Raw genomic sequence first — 26,069 nt, 5'->3', positions numbered from 1 at the left:
GGAACTGAGTTCAATTCCCACTTCAGGCACAGGCAGCTCCTTGTGACTCTGGGCAAGTCACTTAACCCTCCATTGCCCCATGCAAGCTGCGTTGAGCCTGCCATGAATGGGAAAGCGTGGGGTACAAATAAAACAAAAAATAAAAATAAAATAAAAATAAAATCTACTACTCCAGGGTAGCAGTCAATACCACAGAAGGTTATTTAGATTGTGAGCTCTTTGAGCATGGACTGTCTTTTCATTTATGGTGTACAGTGCTGCGTATACCTTGTAGTGCTACAAAAGTGATAAGTAGTTATAATGGAACATTATTGTCATCCCCTGACAGAACACTAAATAACAATAATAATACAAATCGGGTCTCTTGCACCTAATTTTTTAGATGGAACTTTGATACAGTATCATGTATAGCAGCCCTTCTTCATAATTAAAAAAAACAACAACAACTTTTACAGAATATTTTTGATTACAAAATAGGAAGTTCTGTCCCCCAGAATTGTACACTATTATAAGTATTTGCATTCTAATTTAATAATACACATTCTAACAAACCTGTTGGCTGTGAGCCCCTCTGACTGAATTTTACACATTCTGCAGAAGCAATATCATAGGTATAATCTACTCAAAATAAGTTAATGCTATAATTTTGGATCCTTTATTTAGCACCTGTGTCGTGATTTGTAGTAAATTCTAAAACTGGAAACGGTTTTAAGGTTAATAGATTCATTTTTGCAGTTTGATTTTTCACTCGTTTCACACTCGGCATTCACAAGCCAAAAAAAAGAAAAAAAAGAAAAATTAAATGATTCACATTAACAATTCACAAGTTGCCGACGAGCTGGCTGGAACTGTTTGGAATTAGCAATGGCATGCAGCCACCACTATAACTTCTTCGTAACTGCCTTAGTAAACAGTATCTATACCGTGACTGAAATACAGCATGGGATTTGGCTTTGCCTGCAAATACATACCGCCAGCACAGCTCATATCAGCCATCAAAAGCTTGCCATCATTTTAGGAAGGTTTTGACACTGCAGAACATTCCCAATTCCTGGTATAATAATCTACCATCACAGGCCAAAATTGCTGGCGCTTTTTTTTTCGCCTTGACAAATGCAAACCCCAAACCCCGCACATATCAACGCTAAAAGACATTCCTACGGTTCTCTAGTATCTTTGCAGCAGGAGCTTCACTGCAACACCTGACTGCAAAGCAACAAGAGGGCTGCAGTGACAAGTTCACGCCAGGGAATGTGGCTCGAATGACAACCTCGCTGCCCCGGGCCGCTGGTAAAGCGCTGACAGGGCTGGGGACCGGCTTTGGGAAGGAGCTCCAGGACAGCAGTTCAAGATCACTCCCCCCCTCCCCCCCATTTCAAGGGAGAGCGCTGGCCCAATTGCGATCACTACTAGGCCGGAGCCGGTCAAGGACTGAAGAAGGTGCCCACTTTCTTTCCCCTGCCTCCTGCAGTAGTTGCAGCCGTCACCGGCACCACCATCTCCTGAAGGCCCAAAGGCAGGCGCTCGTTTCCGCCCCCCGTTCGCTGCGTTTATCACTCACCCAGCGCTTCCTGAAGGCCCCGGGCCCGTCCGGCTGCTGCTGCGACGGGGGGGTGGGAGAGGGAGGGAAGCTTTGCACCACCAGGCTCCGACGTCCCCTTTTCCCCCTCCACCCCAGGCCGAGCCGCACCCCCGGCGGCCCGAGCGAGGCTGTGTGCGGCGCGGGGAGGGGGGGAGGCCGGACAGCGCCGCGGGGGAAGCAGCGCCGGCTCCTCCTCGGCCTCTCGCTCTCTCTTTTTCCCTCTCTCTCTCTCCCTTCTCCACCTCAGCTCGGTGGTGCGCTTCAGGAACAAACATCCGGGTACTCAGCGCTCTCTCTCACTCGCACTCTCTCTCTCGCGCACACACCCGGAACTACTTCTTCCAGCCGCTCGCGCGGCGCACGCAGGCAGGAGATTGGGTTCCTTCCAGGGATTAGTCCGCGCACTCCGCTGCTGTGTGTGTGCCAGTCAGACCAATGTTGTCGACTGCGAGAGAGGAGGAGGCGGTCGGTGTCTGTCTGAGGAATGGATTCTCTACGCCTCCGCGGCTGGCTAGAGAGAGAGAGAGAGAGACGGCTGCAAACCGCGCACGCAGTGCTTTCTTCAAGGTAAACGGCGTCCGCTGCCGCCTGAGCTTCGAAGAGGGAAAGGAGCCGGTGCAGCCCACGCTCGGTCTGTGGTTTCCTCGTTGACCCTTTCACTCACTGGAGGCCTGTTCCCTACCTCGCGCTCTTAGATGCCCGTTTCCGGAGAGGGGTTTTGGAGCCCGGTACACAGTATCAGCGGTTATTGTATCAGGGCTAGGGAAAAAAAAAAAAAGGTTGGACAAGTTCTTGGAGGAAAAGTCCATAGTCTGCTATTGAGCCACTGCTTGCCCTGGGATTGGTGGCATGGAACGTTGCTACTACCTGGGCGTCTGCCACTAGTACTGGGTTAGATGGACCATTGGTCTGACCCACTGTGGTTTTTCATATGTTCTTCAAATTAGCACGGCCGCCCTGAGCTGTGAAACCAGTTGCAAGTGAAGAAGGCGAATTGAATAGGTTCAGCGAGGAGGACGGCAGCAGCTTGGATGATAGGATTTTACTCTTCGCCAATTACAAACTTCTCCTGAATCCGCCAGTTTTGTGAGTGTGCCTTGAAATTAGATCGGATGAATAACTTATTGGGGGGGAGAGAATGGTAGTTGTTGGGTGACTTTTACCTGCCAAAACACAAGGAGGATTAGGAAACAAAGGAGTTAGGGTTAAATGACCACCTCTGTCAGTGGAGGAGGGTGGATAATGGAATGCTGCAGGGATTTGTGCTATTTAACATTTATTAATGATGATCTGGAAAGGGGAACCGAGGGAGGTGGTTAAATTGGCAGGTGGCACAAAACTATTCAAAGTTGTTAGAACTATGAAAAATGGCATGAAGACCAGGCGTCCAAGTGGCAGATGAAATTTAATGTGGACACATGCAAAGTAATCCACATTGAGAAGAATCCAAATCATAGTTATTTGATGCCAAGGTCCACCTTGGGAGTCTGCACCCAAGAAAAAGAGCTAGGTGTCATTGTAGACAATATGCTGAAATCTACCCCGTTTGTGGTGGCTTCCAAAAAAGCAAACAGAATGCTTGAAATTATTAGGAAAGGGATAGAAAATAAGAATATTATAATGTCTCTGTATTGCTCCATGGTGCAATCACACCTTGTGTGCAATTGGGGTCACTGTATCTTAAAAAGATATAGCACAATTAGAAATGCTAAATAGTAGTAGAGTGATAGAGGGCATGGAACTTTTTCATCTGATGAAAGGCTTACTAGGTTAGGACCAGTCTGGAAAAGAGATGGCTGAGGGGGAGATATGATTGAGGTGGTGTAGAATGGGTAAACATAAATTGATTTTTTACTCTTTCAAAAAGTACAAAGACTAAGGAACACTCAAGGAAGGTACATGGTTCTACTTTTAAAACAAACAGGTGGAAATATTTTTTCACTCAACAAATAGTTGAGCTCTGCATCTTGTTGACAGAGGATGTGATATCAGCTGTTAGTGGGAAACCTATGAGTTTTGTGTTGGAATTTCACCCTGAACCTAGGGCCCGGGTTGTAGTCACAGTGGACAACAACGCTGTAGAAGAGCTCATAAAAGACTGCCAGAACCAAATTCCACTACTAGCTGAAAGACGCTTCATTGGTACAGGGCTAAATTTAAAACTCTATGTCTGATCTTCAAGGCCCTGAAAGGAAATGGCCCTGAGTATCTGAAGAATAGGATGATCCTCCACACAACACCAAGGACACTTAGGTCCTCCCAAGGACTTTCACTAACTACACCCTCTCCAAAAGGCATTACACGATGTGATACCTGCAAGCGAGCCTTCTCCAGAGTAGCCCCCACACTCTGAAATGCATTGCATGAAAGGCTCCACTTAACACAAGACTATCTGTACTTCAGGAAGCAGATGAAAGCTTGGCTCTTCAGCCAAGCCTTTAATGGAAGAAGTAAATAACTTGTTAGTCTCACTCACACAAACAAGGATTGACTCGGGCTGCACATAGTGCAGTGGGACATGTTTATCCTCTCCTAGCCTAACTGAGATATTTAACCATTTCTCTGACCTCATGTGCAACTTTCTTCAAATGAGTCACCTTACTTTCAAATTCTTTCTACTTTCTTACTCATCTATATGTTACAACTTTGCCTTACCCCTCACTACCAATTATAATGTTCTATTACGTATTGTGTTGCCATTGCAAGTAGTATACCATAAATTACAAAATCTGCTTAGAGCAATACAATTAGAAAGTATTATGCATGTTTGCTCTAACATCTTGATATTGCTTGTGCATATGCTAAAGGTCACTTATGTGTAACAAAATAGGCCTCATAAGCCAAGGGTAGTGGAGGAGTGGCCTAGTGGTTAGCGTGGTGGACTTTGGTCCTGGGGAACTGGGTTCAATTTCCACTGCAGGCACGGGCAGCTCCTTGTGACTCTGGGCAAGTCACTTAACCCTCCATTGCCCCAGGTACAAATAAGTACCTGTATATTTTTTTTGTTACATTTGTACCCCGCGCTTTCCCACTCATGGCAGGCTCAATGCGGCTTACCGGTACTTATTTGTACCTGGGGCAATGGAGGGTTAAGTGATTTGCCCAGAGTCACAAGGAGCTGCCTGTGCCTGAAGTGGGAATCGAACTCAGTTCCCCAGGACCAAAGTCCACCACCCTAACCACTAGGCCACTCCACTCAATCAGCACATATAATATGTAAGCCGCATTGAACCTATGAGTGGGAAAGCGCGGGGTACAAATGTAACAAAAAAAAAAAAACCTCTGTGGACACAGCTACAATGGCTATCATCACAGGCCAACCACCACCTCCGAAAAACCTGCAGCTTGAAACAATTCTATAGAGAAAAACAGTCTGAAGTAAAAAAAACGGAGGATATACTTGTGACAAATCATTTATCCAAATACCCAAGCAATGCCTATAATGTGCTGAGAAGCATCTTAATTATACTAGCAGAAGAGTAATTATATATAGCCAGAACTATACTAAGGGCGGCAGCAGTGAAAGTCGAGCAGGCAAGGCGTTTCAGCCTGCCTTCCCTTCTCTCAGCTCTGCCTCTGGTCCCGCCCTCATTTCCTTTTACTGCTGCCGGTGGACCCCAAGGTAAGAACTTTTAAATTCAGGCCGGCACGCAGGAAGGCGAGGGGCAGGTGGAGGACTGGGAGAAGAGGATGGGCAACGCATGTCAGGCTGCCACTGGGAGGGGAGGGAGGTGCGGGGGTCTGGAACTCGGAGGGGAGGGAGGGGGCAGGCCTGGAACTCGGAGGAGAGCAGGGGTCCTGGAACTCGGACAGGGGGGGAGGGAGGGAGGGGGGTGATTCTCCAGCAATTGAATCCTCACCGCCAATGTTCTGTGTCTGGCTGTTGCTGGTTTTCCTTCCCTCTCATTGGTCCTCCCTCTGACATCATCACATTCCAACACGAGGGCGGACCAATAGGAATTGTGTTACGAACCCAGGCATCCAGTCGTAGAATGTTGGAGGTGCAAATTATTATATATGATAATCCACAGAATCATCTACGGACTCGCACCAGAGTACATGACGGAATTTATCAATCTACCAGTAAGAAACGTGACAAGAACAGCAAGAACCTACCAAACCCTTCACTACCCCAATTACAAAGGTATAAAATACAAATCTTCACATGCCACCAGCCTCTCCTTTATAGGCACACAACTTTGGAACTCACTACCCAAATACCTGAAACTCACAGAAAACCCCAGCGCTTACCCAAGGATAGGCCGAGGCCTTCTTCCAAGGGTTCTGTGTGGCCCTCCTCTTCCAGACCTCACTTCCGTGAAGCTCGCAGGTATCACCCAGGGCACTCTGCTGGGGTTTCTCAACATGCCCGTTTTCAGCAGAGGAATTCCTTTCGCTTGGACAAGCGTTCCGCAACGGCTGGTTCTAGGCCTGGAGTTCAGGGGTGGCACCCTCAATGACAGGGCACCGGTCCATTCCGTGATTCCTGCAGTAGGAGGACGTCTTTCCCTCTTTCTCGAGGAATGGACTAAGATTACCTCTGATCAGTGGGTCCTGGACATGATCAGAGAAGGTTTCCGATTGGAATTCAGCGCCCCGGTGAGAGACATGTTTGTGGAGTCCCGATGCGGTACTGCCGTCAAACGGGTGGCGGTAGAGGAGACCTTACAAGTCTTGTTGCACCTTGGAGTGGTGGATCCCTTTGCCTCCCGCCGAACACGGCTGCGGTCGCTACTCCATTTACTTTGTGGTGCCTCGAAAAGGCGGGTCTTTCCGACCGATCCTCGACTTAAGGTCAGTCAACGAGGCTCTAAGAGTGCGACATTTTAGCATGGAAACCCTGCGCTCTGTCAATGCGGCGGTACAGCCAGGAGAATTTACGTCTCTGGATCTAAAAGAAGCTTACTTGCACATTCCTATTTGGCCCCCGCATCACCGGTTTGTGGTGTTGGGAAAACATTTCCAGTTTTGGGCCTTGCCTTTTAGCCTCGCCACAGCTCCCCGCACCTTTTCCAAGGTTATGGTGGTAGTAGCTGCTTTTCTCAGGCGACAGGGTCTCCGGGTTCACTCGTACCTCGACTGGCTCATCAGAGCGGATTTGGCAGACGAAAGTCGTCTGGCCACAGCCAGAGTGGTCTCAGTACTGCAATCTCGGGGTTGGGTCGTCAATATACCCAAAAGTCACCTGCCCCCCTCTCAATTTCTCAAATATTGGGGGTCCAGTTCGACACGGCCTCGGGATTTGTCTTTCTACCCGCCCAAAGGCGAGGCAAGCTTCAGAATCAGGTCTGTCTGCTCCTGAGAATGCCTCAGCTGCGAGCTTGGGACTTTGTCCAGCTGCTGGGCTCGATGACGGCCACTTTGGAGGTAGTGCCATGGGCAAGAGTGCACTTGAGACCTCTGCAGATTGCCCTGCTTCAACAATGGTCTCCAATGTCCCAGGATTTTCAACGCAGATTCACGTGGCTCCCTGCGGCCCAGCTCAGTATGGAGTGGTGGCTCTCCAACAGCATGCTGCGGCGAGGAATGCCGCTGGCGCTTCCCTCTTGGTACCTGGTGATAACCAATGCCAGCCTGGTCAGCTGGGGAGCACGTTGCAAGGGAAGCTATGCCCAGGGCCTGTGGACACCCGCGGAATTGGGGTGGTCCATCAATCGCTTGGAACTGAGAGCAATATTCCAGGCTCTTCTGGCCTTTCGCAAGACTTTGGAGGGGCTGGCTGTCAGAGTTATGTCGGACAACACGACTGTTGTAGCCTACATAAATCGACAGGGCGGCACTCAGTGCAGAACACTGGCCGCGGAGGCCGCTCAGATTTGCCACGGGTCAGAGCTACATCTGCAGCTTCTGTCAGCAGCTCACATAGGTCAGAGCAACGTGCAAGCCGATTTTCTAAGCAGGCATCAAATCGACCCAGCGGAGTGGGAACTGGCAGACGAAGCGTTTCTTCAGATCTGTGCCAAATGGGGAACGCCCGTAGCGGATCTTATGGCGTCAAGCGCAAATGCCAAAGTCCCGTGCTTTTTCAGCAGACGGAGAGATCCTCGTTCGGTGGGGTTGGATGCCTTGGTTCAACCCTGGCCTCCGGGCCTCTTGTATGTGTTCCCTCCTTGGCCCTTGATAGGGCGAGTCCTCCTGCGAATTTGGCTACATCAAGGAGTGGTGATTCTCATTGCCCCGGATTGGCCCAGGCGGCAGTGGTACGCGGACCTCCGGCGGATGCTGGTGGAGGCCCCTCTTCCTTTGCCTCTGGTGCCGAACCTGTTGATGCAGGGTCCGGTGACCATGGAGGATCCCTGCTGCTCTGGTCTTACAGCATGGCTCTTGAGAGGGCGCAATTGAGAGACAAAGGCTATTCTAACAAAGTCATCTCCACTCTCTTGCAGGCCCGCAAGAGGTCCACTTCCGTTGCTTATGCCCGGATCTAAGGCGATCACACCCACGAGGGCTACAGTTTCGCCAATACTGGAGTTTTTACAAGATGGTTTACAAAAAGGCTTGGCCTACAATTCCTTGCGAGTGCAAGTGGCAGCATTGGCATGCTTTTGAGGGAAGGTCTCTGGCCTTTCCCTGGCCGCTCATCCTGACGTTGCCCAATTTCTAAGAGGGGCACTCCGGCTTCGCCCTCCAGTGCGGCTGCAGTGTCCGGCTTGGAACCAGGGGCTGGTGTTGAAGGCGCTCCAGTGTTAGCCCTTCGAGCCGCTGAGGCGAGCTTCAGAGAAGGATGTGACTCTAAAGACAGTGTTTTTGGTGGCCATAACTTCGGCGAGATGTGTCTGAGCTCCAGGCTCTGTCCTGTCGAGACCCCTTTCTGCAATTCTCAGAGTCCGGAGTAACGGTACGTACTGTGCCTTCCTTCCTGCCTAAGGTGGTTTCAGCGTTTCACCTAAACCAGCCCATTTATCTGCCCTCCTTTACTAGGGAGGAGTTTCTGGAATCTTTTGGGCAGTTACATCTTCTGGATGTTCGCAGGGCTCTCTTGTAGTATCTACAAATGTCAAATAACTTCAGGACCTCTGATCACCTTTTTGTCTTGTTGTCAGGTCCTCGAAGAGGGTCTAAGGCCACTATAGCATTTAAAGCGCATTCCACAAGAGCGATTTTCTCCTCGTGGGCCGAAACAGGAGCACTCTCTCTTCATGAGATCGTAGTGTGGCTACTTGGGCTTCTAAGCTCTCCTTTGTCCAGGATTACAGGCTGGATGTTGCAGCGAAGTAGGATGCGCAATTTGGAGCGCAAGTGCTTGCTCATGGAGTGGCATCTTCCCGCCCTAACTAGGGAGTGCTTTTGTACATCCCATCAGTTAATGGATTCATCTGCTGCCAAGGAAGGGAAAATTAGGTTCTTAACTTGGTCATTTTCTTTACTTTAGTCACAGCAGATGAATCCATGATCCCGCCCTGTTTGAATCTGTTTTTTTTTTTCCTGCAGATATGTTCCCTCATTGGGAGAAGTTGGAAAAGTCTTCAGGATTTCTGTTCTGTTACAGGAGGTTGAGATCGTCCCTCCTTTGTGTGATTATTGCTCCTGTTCTGGGGCATTTGTTCACTGTGAGGAAAGCTGATGTTATTCTATTTTGAGGGTACACTCTGCTTTGGAAGTTTCGAATACTGAAGGCAGATGGAGCTAGCTGTCCTTAGAGCACTATGGTTTTTCAGTGTTCTCTATCTCCACCTGCTGGTAGGCGGACATAACCTATCAGTTAATGGATTCAGCTGCTGTGACTAAAGGAAAGAAAATTACCAAGTTAAGAACCTAATTTTCCCTTAACAGCCAGAAGACATCATCTCCACTGGTAGTTCATTGTGCAGCTTTAAACCATACTTTTGATATGCTACAGTGTGTCATATTACAGCAGATACAATCTTTTTCTAGAGGAGGGGACAGACAAGTTTACAGTAAGAACAGTAGTGGATTTTTCAGTTCAAATCTTTAGCTCTGTCTGATTTAAATGGTGCCATTTTTCTATGGTAATCTTTAAACCATTTTTCTTTAAGCTTGCTTCAAGTTTGGCTTGCTGATTGGTGCATTTGTGTGTTGGCGTCTGACCACAGTATATAAGCGTTTTTGACTTTTTTGCTCCGACAAGTTGAAAAGGAGCCTTATTTAAGTAAGCATTGCTCTGAAAATGTACTGAGCTGTGGTGATTATACTTGTCTATTTTTTTCTTTCAATCAAATGGCTCGAGAATAATGTTCTTCTGTGTATAAGTGTCAACTCAAACAATATATAAAAAGAACTTGTAATTATCTAACTGTCCATAGGACACATTTTTATAGGTAAAAAAGGACCTCAGAACATGCTACATGATCACGTCATACCAACAGTAAGACTAGCTTGTGTGTAGCATAAACCACATTATTTGTCAAAAAAATTTTTTTAAATTTGTCTTTTTTTATTTAAATCTTTATCCCATGTTTTCTTTTTTGTAATCATAAATCTTTCTTACCTTCATTGTCACCATTGCCTAAGCCTGCATTCAAAATTATTGCTCTTAATCTTGTAATATCATGAAGATCCATAAAACTCTAGTGTTTCTTTATTACTAGTAGACGCTTAAATCTTGCTTTGACTATTATTTATCTCAATCTTGTGAAGATCCTGACAGGTGCACATTTCACCTGACCAGCTTCATCAGAGGATCTCCCAATTTACAAACAGACTTCTGATTTCCAAGATGGCCGCACGCACTTGAGTTTAGCTGCTGTATTTTCCTTTACTTACCAATGCCTAAGCGTCGAGGAAGGGCTGCTGCCCGAGCCCCCCAGCGCCCTTCCATATTTCCAGGACCGATGGATCGGTTTGTTCAGCAGCAGAGGGTTGATGAAGGGGTCGGGACGGGCCTGCTGCGAAGCGCTGGCAATTTGGAGTTTTCAGCGTCTTTTGGGCCGGACGTTACACTGAGTCCCGAAGATAGAGCTCCGCCTCCGCAGCCAAAGGCAGCAAGTTCCCCGCTTCAAGGAGCGACGGCATCCTCCCAGAGGGATGAATTGATGTCAGAGTTGCTGGGGACTCAAAACCAGCGATTGTAATTGGGAGTGGGGAGGTTATTACCTCCAGACGAAACTTGTTTGGCTGTAACTGCTGTGGAAGATCTGGAGACGATTCGAGAGAAGAAAGTTGAGAAACAGATCCAGTTTCCTATTGACTTTACTACTAAACCGAACGAGGTAACTTTAGACTCATTGTGGGATCTGATGTCCCAATTGGGACAGATGTTTCTCTCTCAAACAGCTAAACAGGCTCAATCTATTAGTGATATGCAAAAAAAGATTGAAAAGCAAAGAATAGAGGTTGATAAAATGACTCCTAGAGTTGACATAGTGGAACAAGGTTTAAAGAAAATAGAAAATGTACAATCCTTAATTTTGAAAGATGTTTCAAGCTTGAGATTAAGATCTGAAAATTTTGAGAATTATATAAGGAATCAGAACTTGCGTTTTGTTAATTTTCCCTTTATTCCAATGATAAAACCAGGAGACATGTTGAAGAGATATCTTACAGAAAATTTATGTATACCTGAGTCTAATCTGCTACCTTTCATAAAGGTTTTTTTATTTACCTCAAAAATCATTAGAACAACAGCAACAACAACCAGAAGGGAGGAATTTGGATATTTCTGCTTTCTTGGAAACATCGGATACTGAATTGGCCACTGCTGCGACTTTGGTTGCAACCGTGGCCTTGCTTCCAGATAAGCAATGGCTACTCCAAATGTTTTTTAAGCATAGGGAGAAGCCTTTTTTAGGTCTGCGTATTTCCTTGTTTCCAGATTTTACAAGAGAGACACAAAGAAGAAGGAAACAATTTCTCATAATGAAACCGGCAGTGATACAAGCAGGGGGGACTTTCTTTTTGAGATACCCCTGCAAGTGTGTAATTAGGTTTGGTACTACTAAATATACCTTTGTGGACCCATCTCAGCTTTCAGCACTCATCGCCTCCAAGACAACATCCGGAACGACTTAAAAAAAAAAAAAGTAACATACCCTTCGCATTTGCTATTTCCTTGGCTTTTTTTTTTCCCTTTTGATCTTTTTTTTTTTTTCTTGGAATCCTGTAGTGGAGGACTTGAGTGATATATGTAATATTTTGAGGAAATAACTTAGTTTGTAGAAAAATAATTTTCTTTATGTATCACTTTCTCTCAAGAATGTAATGCTTGATGATATTGTAAATTATAAATAATAATAAAAAAAACCCAGACTTCTCATTTTCACTTTGTTGGTGTTTGATGAATGATGTACTTGCAAATTCTAATAGTGTTTATTTTTTCTTTTACAGATCCATGACAGTTTGACCCTAACTCAGCTATAATGAAACACTGGCCATTGTTTGTTACAGTCTATGTTGGATTTGGAGATTGTACATTTATAAACTTCTCTCAAGTTTTATCTAATATCACATTTTAGTTACATTCTGTGTAACATATGTAATAGGGGAATTGGGGGAGGGGACTTTCACAGCACTGTAGAAGTGGTCATAGAAATATTCTATACAAGATGTGTGGTTAGCAGCCAGCCAGTGAGGGTTTCCCTTGTTTAGGCCTTGATTTGAGGTACACTAGCACCTTGAAAGTAACCCCTTTAAGTACCATACCAGCAAATCAGTAATACAAACACAAAATATAAGAATATATAATTTTATTTTATACTATGAAAATCGTACCACTGAATGAAGTAGCATTTATTTAGATAACAGCTGCTAAATAAACTTATTAAAAGAATGGAAGAAAACTGCATGTAAAGGAAGGATCATTTTGTTCTGCAACTTTTTTTTTTTTAAACAAAACTAACATTCATCAATAAGCTTGTAAGATTTACATAACACATAATAAATGACAGGAGGTGAGGACCAAAACAGTCCACTCAGTGGCCCCAGTTAACTGGGTTTTGCATATTCAGTAGCATAGTTTGGGCTATATTCTTAAACCAATCAGACAGATTTATGTAAGCAACATAGAACTAGGTATGCAGTATAGTAGCCTTTATCATACCGCTCCGATGTGGGAGGATTTTTCCATAAGTGCTTTCTGAACTATAAAAATCTAATTTGATGGAAAAATGTTGTTATGATCCTTTTTAAAATATATGCCAAGTTTTTCAACACCCTACCTTTGTGCTTATCAGCTCACATGGCAAACCAGTCATCCTGCAAAGAAGAAATGCTGAGTTTCTCTGGTCTGACAGCTAACCAATAAGAAGTAAGGAAATGGTTAAGTAAATTGCAAACATTAATTTGAGAAGTTATTCAAAAATTAAACCTCCCAACAATTGAATATGAAAAGAACCTGTTGAAATGTGAACTCCAAATACATTCAGTTTCTTTTAAGGTATTTGACAGAGCGACTTTATCTATAATGTCCATTTTTCACAGATAGTTAATCAGCCTCAAAAATGAGTAACATCCAATACTCTTGCTTGTCACAGTTACTGTTCTGCTGAAGGCACAGCTACCAAGTCTATCTTAAATTAAGGAGGGGAAAAATAACCGATATCTACTGCACAATAAGACTAACAAAATTACATGAAAGGTTCCTTTAAGAAGCATTCTTTGAAAAATATACTTTGGATGCTTATCTTCCTCTGAGTTGCAACATTTAACAGTGCGCCCTGCAAGTGCCATCTTCATAGCCACACAAGGTCAGACCAGATCAATGGCATCAACTGGAATGCCCAAGACTGGGATTATTGCAGTTATAAACCATTTGGGTTTCAATGTTAAAAAAAAAAAAGAAAAACCCTTAAAACATCAGATTTATGATCCTATATTTTTGTACAATTGTCCTTACCTTCTCTTTAATATCTTGCGAAGGTAAATTTTAATAAATCACTTTTCACATTCCCAAGTTAAAATTATATAATTTATCCACTTTAACATTTAGCACAATACATGCAAAAATATAAAAAGCTATATTCTGAAAATATAAGATTTTTAAAATAAGGATTGCTGCACAAAATTTGGAAAAAGCATTACCCGTTTCCCACTGCAACTCATGCATTTGTACATTTCAGTATTATAACTACAGTGAAAGATACAAATCATTACATTTCACTAGAAGCAATCACTTTACAGCAAGCATTTAAGCAGAAAGGAATATCTCCAACATACAGTTAATTCACAGTGAACATTAATATACTGATGGGAGAAACTCCATTGTGGCCCTATTTTATTGTAAACATACAATGGAAAAAAATGGCACATAAGCAATTGTGCTTGTGAATGAATTTCTCTGGTACCACAACATTTTTAAATTGGTCCACTTAACCTTAAAATCAAAACATTCCTGACATTTCAGATTTGTTACTGTAATTGCTCCTCAAACATGCTTGAATTATGGCTTAAATGCAGACTGCAGCTCTTTAAAAGCAGTTTTCCTCTGTTTCTTCTCTTCTGCTTGCTTTTTCTTTTCTTCTTGTTCTGCTTTTATCTCCTCTTCAAATCGATTGGCATCATTGATAGCATGCACCTATTATTGGTATTTGTGAAGGTACAGTGTGGTAAATTATAATGCAAATCATGAACTACAAGTATTCATACATGCTTTAAGTTTATAAGTACATAAGTATTGCCATACTGGAAAAAAACAAAGGTCCATCAAGCCCAGCATCCAACAGTGGCCAATCCAGGTCACAAATACCTGTCAAGATCCCCCAAAAAAGTACAAAACATTTTATACTGCTTATCCCAGAAATAGTGGATTTTCCCCAAGTCCATTTAGTAATGGTCTATGGACTTTTCCTTTAGGAAGCCGTCCAAATCTTTGTTACGCTAAGCTAACCGCCTTTACCACATTCTCTGGCAACGGTTAAGATCACTTTTAGACTATATGACTCCAAGTTAACCAATTAAAAAAAAAAAGGTACAAGCACTACACACTATACTATACAGAACCTTGATACTAGGTTCCATTACATAAAAGAGAGAGAGATGAGGTTAGAAGTATGCCAAGTCTGTATCATTATCAAAATACAGGTCAGAGAGGCATGCATTACAATCCCCTGTAGCCTTGGTCTTTACTCCCAGTCCATAAGTGTCATCAAAAAGATTAGTTTTTCAGGATATCCCTAACATACATACATACAAAGATCTTCATGCAATTATCTCCATTGTATGAGAATCTCTCTCAAACATATTCATTAGGGTATATCCTAAAAAACCTGGCCTTTTGGCAGCTTTTCAGTATTGGGAGAGAAGACCAAAGCCCAAAAGCATAAGACTGATAGTGTTATCCTTCACAAATTTAATTTTTTCCCCCTATTTAGCCATCATTTCCAAGAATGGTGAGCTAATTTCCAAGATAAGCTCAAAGAATTTGCCAGATCCAGTAAAAAATCTTAAACTTTCTCAGAATGGGCAGCCAGATTAAATATCGACATATTAACATGTGACTCAGTGGATATATTGTACACATTGTTCAGTACAACAAAAGAAAAAAAATCTAAACAGTGGTAAAGAGCCATTGGGGGATACAGTATTTAATAGGCTGCATGGAGAAAGGATGAATTACTTACAACTGTTTGCAAATTTTTAGGAACCTTTGTGTCAAACTTATGTTTCAATGAATCCCCAAAGTGGACAAAAGTCACCACCTCTATAGAGTACATTAATAAATCTCTAAATAATTTTTAACAAACTATTTGCTGATTTCAAGTGGGGTGCGTGGAGGGGCCTGTGCACACACATGCATGTGTAGCTGCGTTGTCTGTGTGTGACTTAGGGAAGGGGATGGCAGCTTCCTTCATGGGAGGTAAGGAATTGAAAGAAGGCATTCCCACACTGCTGTTTCACTATATCTAAAGTTTCTCTGCCAGAGAAGCCGATACTCCTCCAGTGGTCTCCAATGGGCTGCATGTGACCGTCAAAACAGTTGGCTGAAATGCTTTTCAAGTTCTGCAAATGCATCATGTTCAATCATGCCTGCTCCAATGACAAAGCTAAACTAGCATTTAGTATACACTCATATGTGTAAGCCTGAAATATTTTGGTGGCCCTCATGAGCTCTCTCACATTGTGGCTCTTTACATGAAAAGGTTGAGACCACTGCATTACTCCCATAAAAATGCACTGGCCAAGTTTTTTTTTTTTTTTAAATCATCTGATCTGGGCCTATTTTACACTCAATATGTTTTCACTGCTTCCCCCCAACCCCTCATACCAAATCTATCCCCATTCAATTAAAGTTCTGAAATGATGGTTTTGGAGTGGCCTTTACAGTTCCCCAAAAATCGAGAAATTATGTCTTACCTGATAATTTTCTTTCCTTTAGACACAGCAGATGAATCCAGAGAATAATGGATTGTGTCCATCTACCAGCAGGTGGAGATAGAGTGCTGAACTGAAGTGCTATATAGGACGTTATGCTCCTAGCCCAGTCAGTAGTTGCATAGCAAAGAAGGAAACTTGAACAAGGGAACAACAATAAAGAACATTTCTCCTCCCCACATAAATGATCCCAACAGTTGATTGAAGTACTTCATGAAGTAATCTGCAACAACAATGAAAGAACAACAACAGGCCCTGTAACTAAATGCCAAATAGTAGAAGAAACCAGAACAAAGAAGGGCAGGCCTCTGGATTCAACTGCTGCATCTAAAGGAAAGAAAATTATCAGATTAAGACAATTTCTCATTCCTTAGTGACTGCAGCAGACGACTCCAGAGATTAATGGAATATAGCAAATCAGTCCTTAAGTAGGGTGGGAACCTGAAGCTCCCTCACTTAGAACTTCTTTCTTTACAACATCCGTAAAATCCGCCCCTTTCTTTCCGAGCACTCTACCAAAACCCTCATCCACACCCTTGTCACCTCTCGTTTAGACTACTGCAATCTGCTTCTTGCTGGCCTCCCACTTAGTCACCTCTCCAATCAGTTCAAAACTCTGCTGCCCATCTTGTCTTCCGCCAGGGTCGCTTTACTCATACTACCCCTCTCCTCAAGTCGCTTCACTGGCTCCCTATCTGTTTTCGCATCCTGTTCAAACTTCTTCTACTAACCTATAAATGTACTCACTCTGCTGCTCCCCAGTATCTCTCCACACTCGTCCTTCCCTACACCCCTTCCCATGGATAAATCCTTATCTGTTCCCCTTCTCCACTACTGCCAACTCCAGACTTCGCGCCTTCTGTCTTGCTGCACCCTACACCTGGAATAAACGTCCTGAGCCCCTACGTCTTGCCCCATCCTTGGCCACCTTTAAATCTAGACTGAAAGCCCCCCTCTTTAACATTGCTTTGGACTCGTAACCACTCGCCTCCATCTACCCTCCTCCTTCCTGTACACATTCATTGATTTGCTTACTTTATTTTTTGTCTATTAGATTGTAAGCTCTTTGAGCAATGACTGTCTTTCTTCTATGTGCAGCGCTGCGTACGCCTTGTAGCGCTATAAAAATGCTAAGTAGTAGTAGTAGTAGAACTGCCACCCTAAAGGCAGCCTCAAAGCACATTGCAACATCCATCCGATAATGCCACAAAAATATATGGACAGATGACCAGCTGGCTGACCTGCAAAGGTCTTCCAAGGAGGGTAGCTGTGCCTCTGCCCAGAAGTAGCCACCGCTTGAGCCAAATGAGCTCTAAACAGTCCGGCATTGACTTACCCTTTAGCAAATAGGCTGAGGCAACCGCCTCTTTCACCCAGCGAGCAATAGTTGCCTTTGAGGCTGCCTCTCCCTTGCGGGGCCCCGCAAGGAGAACAAGTGATCTGACTGATGGAGCTCAAGTCACTTCCACATACCGAAACAGATTCCAGCGAACATCTAGAAGACAGAGAACGGAACTCCCAAGGATATACTTCCTCCAGAAAAGGCAGGCAACAACGGTTGGTTCAGGTAAAAGGCCGAAACCACTTTTGGCAAGAACCGTGGGCAAAGTAACACCTTTGATAGAAAAGCAGAGAAAGGGCTCACGACAGGACAATGCCTGCAGCTCAGACCCTGCGTGCCGACACAACAGTGACTAGGAAAACAGCTTTCAGGGTGAGATCTTTTAAAGATGCTCTCTGCAACAGCTCAAAGGGCACCTTTTGAAGAGCCTGCAGCACCAGATTAAGATTCCACTCTGGGATTAACCAGAGGCCGAAGGCGCTTCACAACCTTGAGGAAATGGACAACATCCGCATGGGATGCCAATGATGAATGAATAACGCAACAGGCCATGACCTACACCTTCATGGAATTGTAACCAAGACCCCTCGATAAGCCATCCTGAAGAAATGCCAAAATGTGCAGCAGCGACCGCCTAATCCACACACCAGGATTCAAAAATTTGCCAAATTAGCGTGCAAGCAGTGGATGTTGAATGCTTTTTCACTTGAAGAGTAGCAATCACCTTTGGAGAATACCCTGTCTTTAAATTTAACCCGCTCAATAGCCAGGCCGTAAAACCAAAGCAGAAGGGATCCTCCATAAGAACCAGCCTTTGAACCAGAAGGCAGAGGTAGCATCGGGAGAGGGTTGTCCACTAACAGCCTAACTAGATCCGCATACCATGGCTGACATGGCCAATCTGGAGCCACCATAATCATCCCACCCCTGATGCCGCAGGATGCAGTGAAGAGCCCTGCCTATCATGGACCATGGAGGAAACCCTTAAAGGAGCTCCACTGGCCATGGTTGCACCAATGCATTGATGCTCTCGTAACAGTACTCGCTCCTGAAAAACCAGGGCACTTTGGCATTGCATGGTGTCACCACGAGATCCATGATTGGTGTCCTCCACTTGCAATCAGTCGAAAGTCGGCCTCCACCAGCTCCAATTCCCCCTGGCCCAAGGCTTTCCTGCTCAGAAAATCTACCTGGATGTTCCAAACTCCCACAAGATGTGTTGCCAATAGATGTAGCAAATGGGCTTCCACCCACTGAACGAGAAGTTGAGCTTCAGCCACCAGCATCGCACTGCGAGTGCCTCCCTGTCAATTGATGTATGCTACTGTCGTCATTTTGTTGGACAGAACCTGGACAGGCTTGCCCACCACCAGGGAAAGAACGAACCACACCACCCATAGCCCCAACCGGTTGATCAACCACTGCCTCTCATTCACAGACCATTGCCTTTGGGCCACTCTCCCCAGAGAGTGCCCTCCCCAGCCTGAAAGGCTGGCATCTGTCATCACTACTGGGATTGCAAGCGGAAGACCATTCTGTAGCAAGGACCTCTGGAGCCACCACTCCATGCTCCGGTGTGCTGCATGTGTCTAAGAGAGCGCCAATTCGTAATTTTGTGATACCAGAGACCAGCGGCTCAACATGGGACTATGTCCAAGGTTGCTGCCATACAGCGAATGCCTGAACATAGTCCCACACCCAAGGACATGGGTTCTGGAGAAGAGCCCTGACCTGCTCCCGCAGTTTGAGGCACCTGTGCTCTGGAAAGAGCACCTTGCCCTCAGCTGTGTTGAGCTGCACTCAGAGATATTCCAGAACTTGAGTGGGCACTAGATGACTCTTGGGAAAACTGATGATCCACCCCGACTAACACTGTGATTACCCAAGAGGTAGCCTGACTGCTCTCCTGGGCAGATGACGCTGATGAGCCAGTCATCCAGAAAGGGATTGACCTGGATGCCCTGTTTCTGTAAAAATGCAGCCACTACCACCATGACCTGGTAGATGAACACAACCCATTAGTTTGGATTCATCTGTTGCTGTCACTATGGAATTTCAAAAGTCAAGTCTAAGAGATCTTAAAATATGCAATGCATGCAATGAAACTTATTGAGCTAGAAGAGTTCTGGAAGGAAAAGTGGAAGAAAAAAAATCTAAAAGCAGGAAGTCTGTCAGCTACAGGAAAGATTTGGAAGTTGTTATTTCCACCCAAACTGAATGGTGTCCAAACTTTTGTACGTGCCATATTTAAATTTGTTTTCTGTTTTTTTTTTTTAAGAACAAATAGCAGGGTCCTTTTACTATGCTGCAGTAGAAAGAGAAATGAGACCTTACCTGCTAATTTGCTTTCCTTTAGTCCCTCCGGACCGGCGCAGAGAATGACTGATGGGTTGTGCACGCCTTCCAGCAGGTGGCGACTGAGAAAACTGACTCATCTGAGAGAGCCAATAAGAGCCCTTGCTAGGTTGAGAAGAATCCAGTATACAGTAACAAAGCAGAAAGAAAGACTGACCACCTGTGCACCTGATCAGCCGAACACACAGGACCAAAGAAGTCCGTGGAACATGCTGACAACACTGTGCCCCTTTTGGCACTAGAACAGAGCATGCCAACTTTGTGTGCTGATAAATCTCTCTCTCTTTTTTTTTTTTTTTTAAAGAACCAGAAACCATGTAGATAACTCTCCTCGAAAGCAACTAAAAAAACAAACTTGTAGCAAAACTTGTGCCCAGAAAACCCCCCCAAAATACAAGCATACCTATAGCTGTACGGGAGAGATCGGAGGGACTAAAAGAAAGCAAATTAGCAGGTAAGGTCTAATTTATCCTTCCTTAGCGTCCCTCTGGCCTGGCCCAAAGAATGACTGATGGGAAGTAACAAAGCAGTAAAATCAAGGGCAGGACCCCAGCAACCCCACTGTGAGAACCTGCACATCCAACCTGTAATGCTTGGTGAAAGAGTGCAACAAGGACCAAGTTTCTGCCCTACAGATTTCCAATGGAGGAATCAAACACCTCTCAGCCCAAGAAGTGGCCTGCCCCCTGGTAGTGTGTGCTTAACCCCTTTGGGCGCTGGTTTGCCCTCCAACAGATAAGCAGAAGTAATCATCTCCTGAGACCCCAACGAGAACAAACAAGTGATCCGACTGCCGAAACTCGTCCGTGAGCTTCAAATAGAATTTGAGAGTCCTAACATCAAGGCACTTAAGGCGACGGTAATCCTCCGACCCTGAAGACCCCAGGACTGGCAGAACCACAGACTGCGAGACATGAAAACGCGACAAAACCTTAGGAACAAAGGATGGTACTGGTCATAAAATCACTCGATCCTTAGCAAATTCCAAAAATGGAGATCAACCAGCGCCTGCAATTCCGAAACTCTTCTAGCCGATGCGAGAGCCACCAGAAAAAACACCTTTACAGTCAAATCCTTCAAGGTACAGGATGTCAAAGGTTCAAAGGGTGGATGGGCTAAGGCCGAAAGAACCAAGTTAAGGTCCCATAAGGGAAAAATAGCCCGCTTGGGAGGCCCGAGGTTAGTCCCCCTTTAAAAAAAACTGTCTACATCTGCCAGAGCAGCCAGAGACCCTGTACCCAGCCCCTGAAACAGGATAACGCCGCGATCTGAACTTTAAGAGAGAACAAAGCGAGACCTTTTTCGAGCCCGCGTTGCAAAAAATCCAGCATCTGTGCCACAGAAGCTCAAACAGGGGAAATACCAGACTTGTCACACCACTCCTCAAACACTCTCCAAGTCCGAACACAATTGAGAAGTGGAACGGTGTCAAGATCTCAGCATGGTGGCCACCACTGCAGCTGAATAATCCCTCTTAATCAACTTTGCCTGCTCAAGAACCAAGTTGTAAGACAAAATCAACCAGGATCCGGATGAGCTACCGGACCCTAAGCCAACAACCTGGGACCCTCCGAGAACTTGAGTGGAGCTCCGACCAACAGACTCCGAAGGTCAGCGTACCAGAGTCTTCGAGGCCAATCCGGAGCTAACACAATCACACGACCCTTGTGTGCCTCTATCTTTTGGATTAGCCAACCTATCAGCTGCTATGGAGGGAATCCATACAGCAAGCCCTTCGGCCGGGGCTGTAATAGGGCATCTATGCCCTGAGCTCTCGAGTCTCTCCGACGAGTGAAAAACATTGGTATCTTTGCATTGTTTGCAGAGGTGAATAGATCCATGACTGGAAGCTCCCAGCGACACACCACTGCTTGGAACACTCCATCACTGAGGGCCCATTCCCTGGGGTCCAGAGTGTTGAGACTGAGAAAATCCGCTTGTACATTCTCTACTCCTGCCATGTGCACAGCCGAGAGAGCCAGAAGATGAATGTCTGCCCAACTCAGGAGCTGAGCAGCTTCTTGCTCAAACTGAACACTTCTTGTGCCCCCTTGACGATTGACATATGCCATCACCGTGGCGTTGTCAGACATGATGCATACTGGTTGACCTTCCAGGAGAGGACAACGCTCGAAGTGCCAGACATATTGCCCTCGTCTCTAAGAGATTGATTGAGCTGGTTGCCTCCTCCGGCGTCCAGTCGCCTTGAGCACACTGTTCCAGGCAATGCGCCCCCCCCCCCCCCAGCCCGTCAGACTGGCATCCGTTGTAACCACAATCCACTGCAGTGCATCCAGAGGCATGCCCATAGATAGGTTGGACTGCCAAAGCCACCAAAGGAGACTGTCAAGCTCTTGAGCTAGAAGGGGCAGCCTTCTGCACAGGGGATCCCTGAGGAGACCACCTAGAGAGCAGGGATCTTTGAAGCGGCCTCATGTGGGCTCTGGCCCAGGGCACTGCCTCTATCTTCACCGCCATGGACCTCAGGACTTGAAGGTAGTCTTTGGCCGATGGGTGAAATGATTGAAAGAACTGACGAATCACAGCCTGCAACTTCACAATCCTTGCCTCTGTGAGAAACACCCGACTCGATCGGGTGTCGAAGCGTACCCCCAAGTAATCCAGGGACTGTGAGGGCTGAAGGCGACTCTTCTGGAAGTTTACTACCCAGCCTAGAGACTGGAGGAACCGGACTGCCTTCTCTGTAACTTGGGACTCTCCTGGAAAGATTTGGCCCTGATGAGCCAGTCGTCTAGGTAAGGATAAACAAAAATTCTTTCCTTTCTGAGGGCCGCCGCTGCCACCACCACTACCATCACCTTGGTAAAGGTTTAGGGAGCCGTGGTTAAGCCGAATGGTAATGCCCGAAATTGAAAGTGCTGACTTACAATAGCGAAGTGCAGAAAACGCTGGTGTAACGGCCAGATTGGGATATGCTGTTAGGCCTCTGTCAGATCTAGAGCAGTCAGGAACTCTCCGGGTCTGACCACCGCAATCACCGAGCAGAGGGTCTCCATACGGAAGGAAGAGACCTTGAGAGCTTGACTGACTGCTTTGAGGTCCCGAATTGGCCGGAAAGAGCCTTCCTTCATGGGCACTACAAAGTAAATTGAATACCGCACCCGTTTGAATTCTGAAAGAACGAACCTCGGAAGGGAAACCTGCTGAGCTTAGACTTGGAGGCTGCATTAGACCAACCCCTTAGCCACAGAGATCTCCTGGCAGCAACAGATCGTAGAGGGCGTCCACAACTTCTGAATCTATTGCTGATAAGTCATCCAAAGACATATCAAGCACCTTTTCGGACCATCTAAAGCAAGCTCTAGCTACTAAAGACCAACAAATAGCTGCGTGCACTGCCAAAGTGGAAACATCAAAACTACTTTTCAGCAACGTTTCCAACTGACGATCTTGACCATCTTTAAGTGCCCGTGCCCCCATCTACCGGCACTGTATTGCGCTTCGTAACCGCCGAGACAATGGCGTCTACCACAGGGGGCTTTAAGAGGGTCCTGTCAACTTCCGGCACTAGATAAAGGCGAACCATGGATTTGGCAGGCCTGAACGCCGAGTCCGGAGCCTCAAATTGGTACCTGGTCAGCATCTGATGGGCCTGGCACAAACTCAGACTCTTCGAGGAAAGAGTTCTTTGAGTACAGCAGCCATGTTGAATTGCTAAAAAAAAAAAAGCTGTTCTCAGCAACGCAGCTCTCCTTCTGCAAGTTTCCTTTGAGCCCAGGCAGGCTCTCTGCTGTCTTCCTGCTCTAGACTTGGCAGCAGTTCTTTGTGTTATTTGAACCGGCCAGAGGGAGCACACAAGATCAGCCGTGGTCACAGTCTGTCCTGCCGGCATGACAGAGAAGCTGCATCGCTGCATGTCAGCGCTGCAGAGTAGGAAGTAATGGGAGATGTAAATTCTGCACCGCGATAGACTGCGCTTCAGATTTGGTTCCCTCTTCAGCATCGGTACCGTCCTCAGCTTCGGGGGGGGGGGGGGGGGGGGGGGGGGGGGGGCTCTGACTCTTCCGTGATCAAAGAAGCTCCGGTCTTGGCAGGAACAGCCGCCATTTTGTCTTCTTCCTCAGAGTCTGATAGGCCTGGTGCCCGACCTCCTGCTCTAGTGCAGAAGCAGTCTTCTGATCTGTCTATCCTGCCGGCCTGTTCCGATGCAAATGTTCAGAAGGCTGGTTCTTCTGGGGCTCATTCTGGGAGGAAATAGTCTGATATTCAGAACATGCCATTTAAAAGACCTAGGGGGTGTCTTGGGATCTCGAAGACATGGAATCTGTTCCAGAGATAGACATTCCTGCGCTGGAGCATTCTGATGTAGCTCACGGGGATTTGGCAGATGAAGATGCATCTCAGGTTGATCCTGGGTCCGATCCTTCTTTTCTGGGTGAGGATTCTTCTGTTCTTCGTATTTTTCACAAGGAAGCCCTTCAGGAAAACTCCTTGGTATCCTTGACTTTACATTTTGATGAAGAGGAATCTACAGTCGTAGAGGCGCCTCACAAAATAGATCTCCTGCTAAAGGGAGTCCGTAAGCCAGGCAACACCTCTCTCATGCATCAGGATATCAGGGACGTCATACAGGCGCAGTGGGATGCGCCCGATGCTACTTTTAAACCCGCCAAGTCGATGGTCTGACTTTATCCGGTCCCTGAGGATGATAAAGTTCTCTTGAAGCCTCCTGTTGTAGATGCGGTAGTTTCGGCGGTCACTAAGCGTAACACAGTGCCAGTAGATGGGGGGCACTGCTCTTAAGGATGTTCAGTATCGCCGTTTGAAATCATTGCTGAAGAGTAGTTTTGACGTGTCCGCCTTGGCAGTGAAGGCAGCCATCTGTGGGTTCCCTGGTGGCTAGAGCTTTCTTTAGATGGTCGGAAAGAGTTTTGGATAGGTCTTCAGATGATGTGGCCTCCATTGATGCTGAAGTGGCAAAGCTGGAGAGGGGCTCTGCCTTTCTAGCGGATGTTTTATGATTTACTAAGGGCTTCAGCCAAATCTATGACTCTGGGTATAGCAGCTAGGAGATCGCTTTTGGCTTAAAGGTTGGTCGATTGATGCTGCATCTAAATCGAAGCTTGGTAAATTTCCTTTTCGTGGCTCTTTGTTGTTCAGCAAAGACCTGGATAAGCTGGTTTGCAGTCTTGAAGACAGCATTGGATCTTACCGAGGCGTATCCTCATATCCCCATTCGTCCCCAGCATCAACCGTTTCTCTGTTTTACAATTCTCGGTCAGCATTTCCAGTTTTGAGCGCTTCCCTTCGGCCTAGCAACAACCCCTCGGACCTTCACCAAGGTGATGGTAGCGGCAGTCCTGCGGAAGGAAGGGATTTTAGTCCATCTGTATCTGGATGATTGCCTCATCCGGGCGAAGTCCTTCCAGGAGAGCTTGCAGAACACAAACCGCGTAGTGCAATTTCTAGAGTCCCCTGGTGGGTAGTCAATGCGCAGAAGAGTCATCTATGGCCATCTCAGACCTTGGACTATCTGTGTGTGTGTTTCGACACTTGGCAAGGCCGAGTGTTTCTCACTCCAGCACGGATTCTCAAGCTCCAGACTTTGGACCGGCAGTTTCTTCAGACTTCTCTTCCTTCGGCGCATCTCTATCTACAAGTCCTGGGTGCCATGGCAGCGACAATAGAGATAGTTCCTGTCCAGGTGGTCTCCTCAGAGGGACTCTTTCAAGGAGGTTGCCACTTCGATGCAGGAGTGCAGCAGTCTTCGGTGGTGTCTCCGGACACCCAATCTGACCAAGGGAATGCCCTTGGATCCCCCACAGTGGATTGTTTTTTTGTTGTTTTTTTTTTATTTTTATTTTTGCATATTTATAATTAACTTTACAAGTGTAACACTTGATGAGCAAAACAGACTTTAAACATTTCTGCAATTTACATGAAAAAAGAATATAGGAAAAGTGTTATTAGTGTTCTTTAGACCACTAAATTAAGGGGGGAGTATAGGCATTGTTCAGGAGATAAACTTTAGGAAAAACAAAAAACTTAAGTATTGCTTACCACTTGCTCAGATCTATTTCACATACTAAATCTCAATCTTTGATATCAAACTGTCTCCAACCTTTTATCATTTACAAAAGTTCTTAAATCTGGATCGAAGAAGATATATATTTAAACCCTAGATATTTTATTACACATTTGCAGGGGTAATTAAGATAGAATGAGGCACCTATTTGCCAAAACATCCTAATTGTTAGAAATGCTCTTCTTCTGTCCTGAGTTTGTTTAGTAACATCCATATACATCCAAATCTTTTCACCATAGAACAAGAATTGTGAATTTCTGAAAAATAAAAGTTTGATCACTTCAAAATCTTGTTCAAATATGAGGGAAACAAACATACCGTCAGAAATTTCTGAAGTAGATGATTCTAAAATGTCAGTCAAATTCAGTTTTTCTTGATCCATTTGTCTTTTTGTCTGTGACTCCATATCTAGATCTATATCTGTTTTTACTTATTTGAAATATATAGATAAGTACATAAGCACCGCCATACTGGGAAAA

At 45.5% G+C, this 26,069-nt stretch overlaps 2 protein-coding genes and 1 long non-coding RNA gene across 3 annotated transcripts in view; 1 reads left to right on the top strand and 2 right to left on the bottom strand.

Annotated features, from left to right (window-relative positions):
• Positions 1-1,850, bottom strand: part of FOXJ3 (forkhead box J3) — a 114,580-nt gene extending 112,730 nt beyond the window's left edge. The window contains 1 exon segment of the mRNA XM_030186124.1: positions 1,562-1,850. The gene's annotated coding sequence lies outside the window, so the exon portion shown is untranslated.
• Positions 1,851-1,962: 112 nt separating this feature from the next.
• LOC115456812 lies at positions 1,963-13,322 on the top strand. Its single transcript, XR_003939922.1, has 2 exons — positions 1,963-2,149; positions 11,867-13,322. It is a non-coding gene; the product is annotated as an uncharacterized LOC115456812 (long non-coding RNA).
• Positions 13,323-13,427: 105 nt separating this feature from the next.
• The window catches only part of EFHD2 (EF-hand domain family member D2), a 59,815-nt gene continuing 47,173 nt past the window's right edge, over positions 13,428-26,069 (bottom strand). The window contains exon 4 of the mRNA XM_030186123.1: positions 13,428-14,051. Coding sequence (XP_030041983.1) covers positions 13,917-14,051 — 135 coding nt within the window. The 3' untranslated portion in view covers positions 13,428-13,916. The remainder of the gene's footprint in view (positions 14,052-26,069) is intronic.

This window comes from Microcaecilia unicolor, chromosome 13, assembly GCF_901765095.1.
Source record: "Microcaecilia unicolor chromosome 13, aMicUni1.1, whole genome shotgun sequence".
Taxonomy (NCBI): domain Eukaryota; kingdom Metazoa; phylum Chordata; class Amphibia; order Gymnophiona; family Siphonopidae; genus Microcaecilia; species Microcaecilia unicolor.
This window is presented reverse-complemented; position numbering and strand designations above follow the sequence as displayed.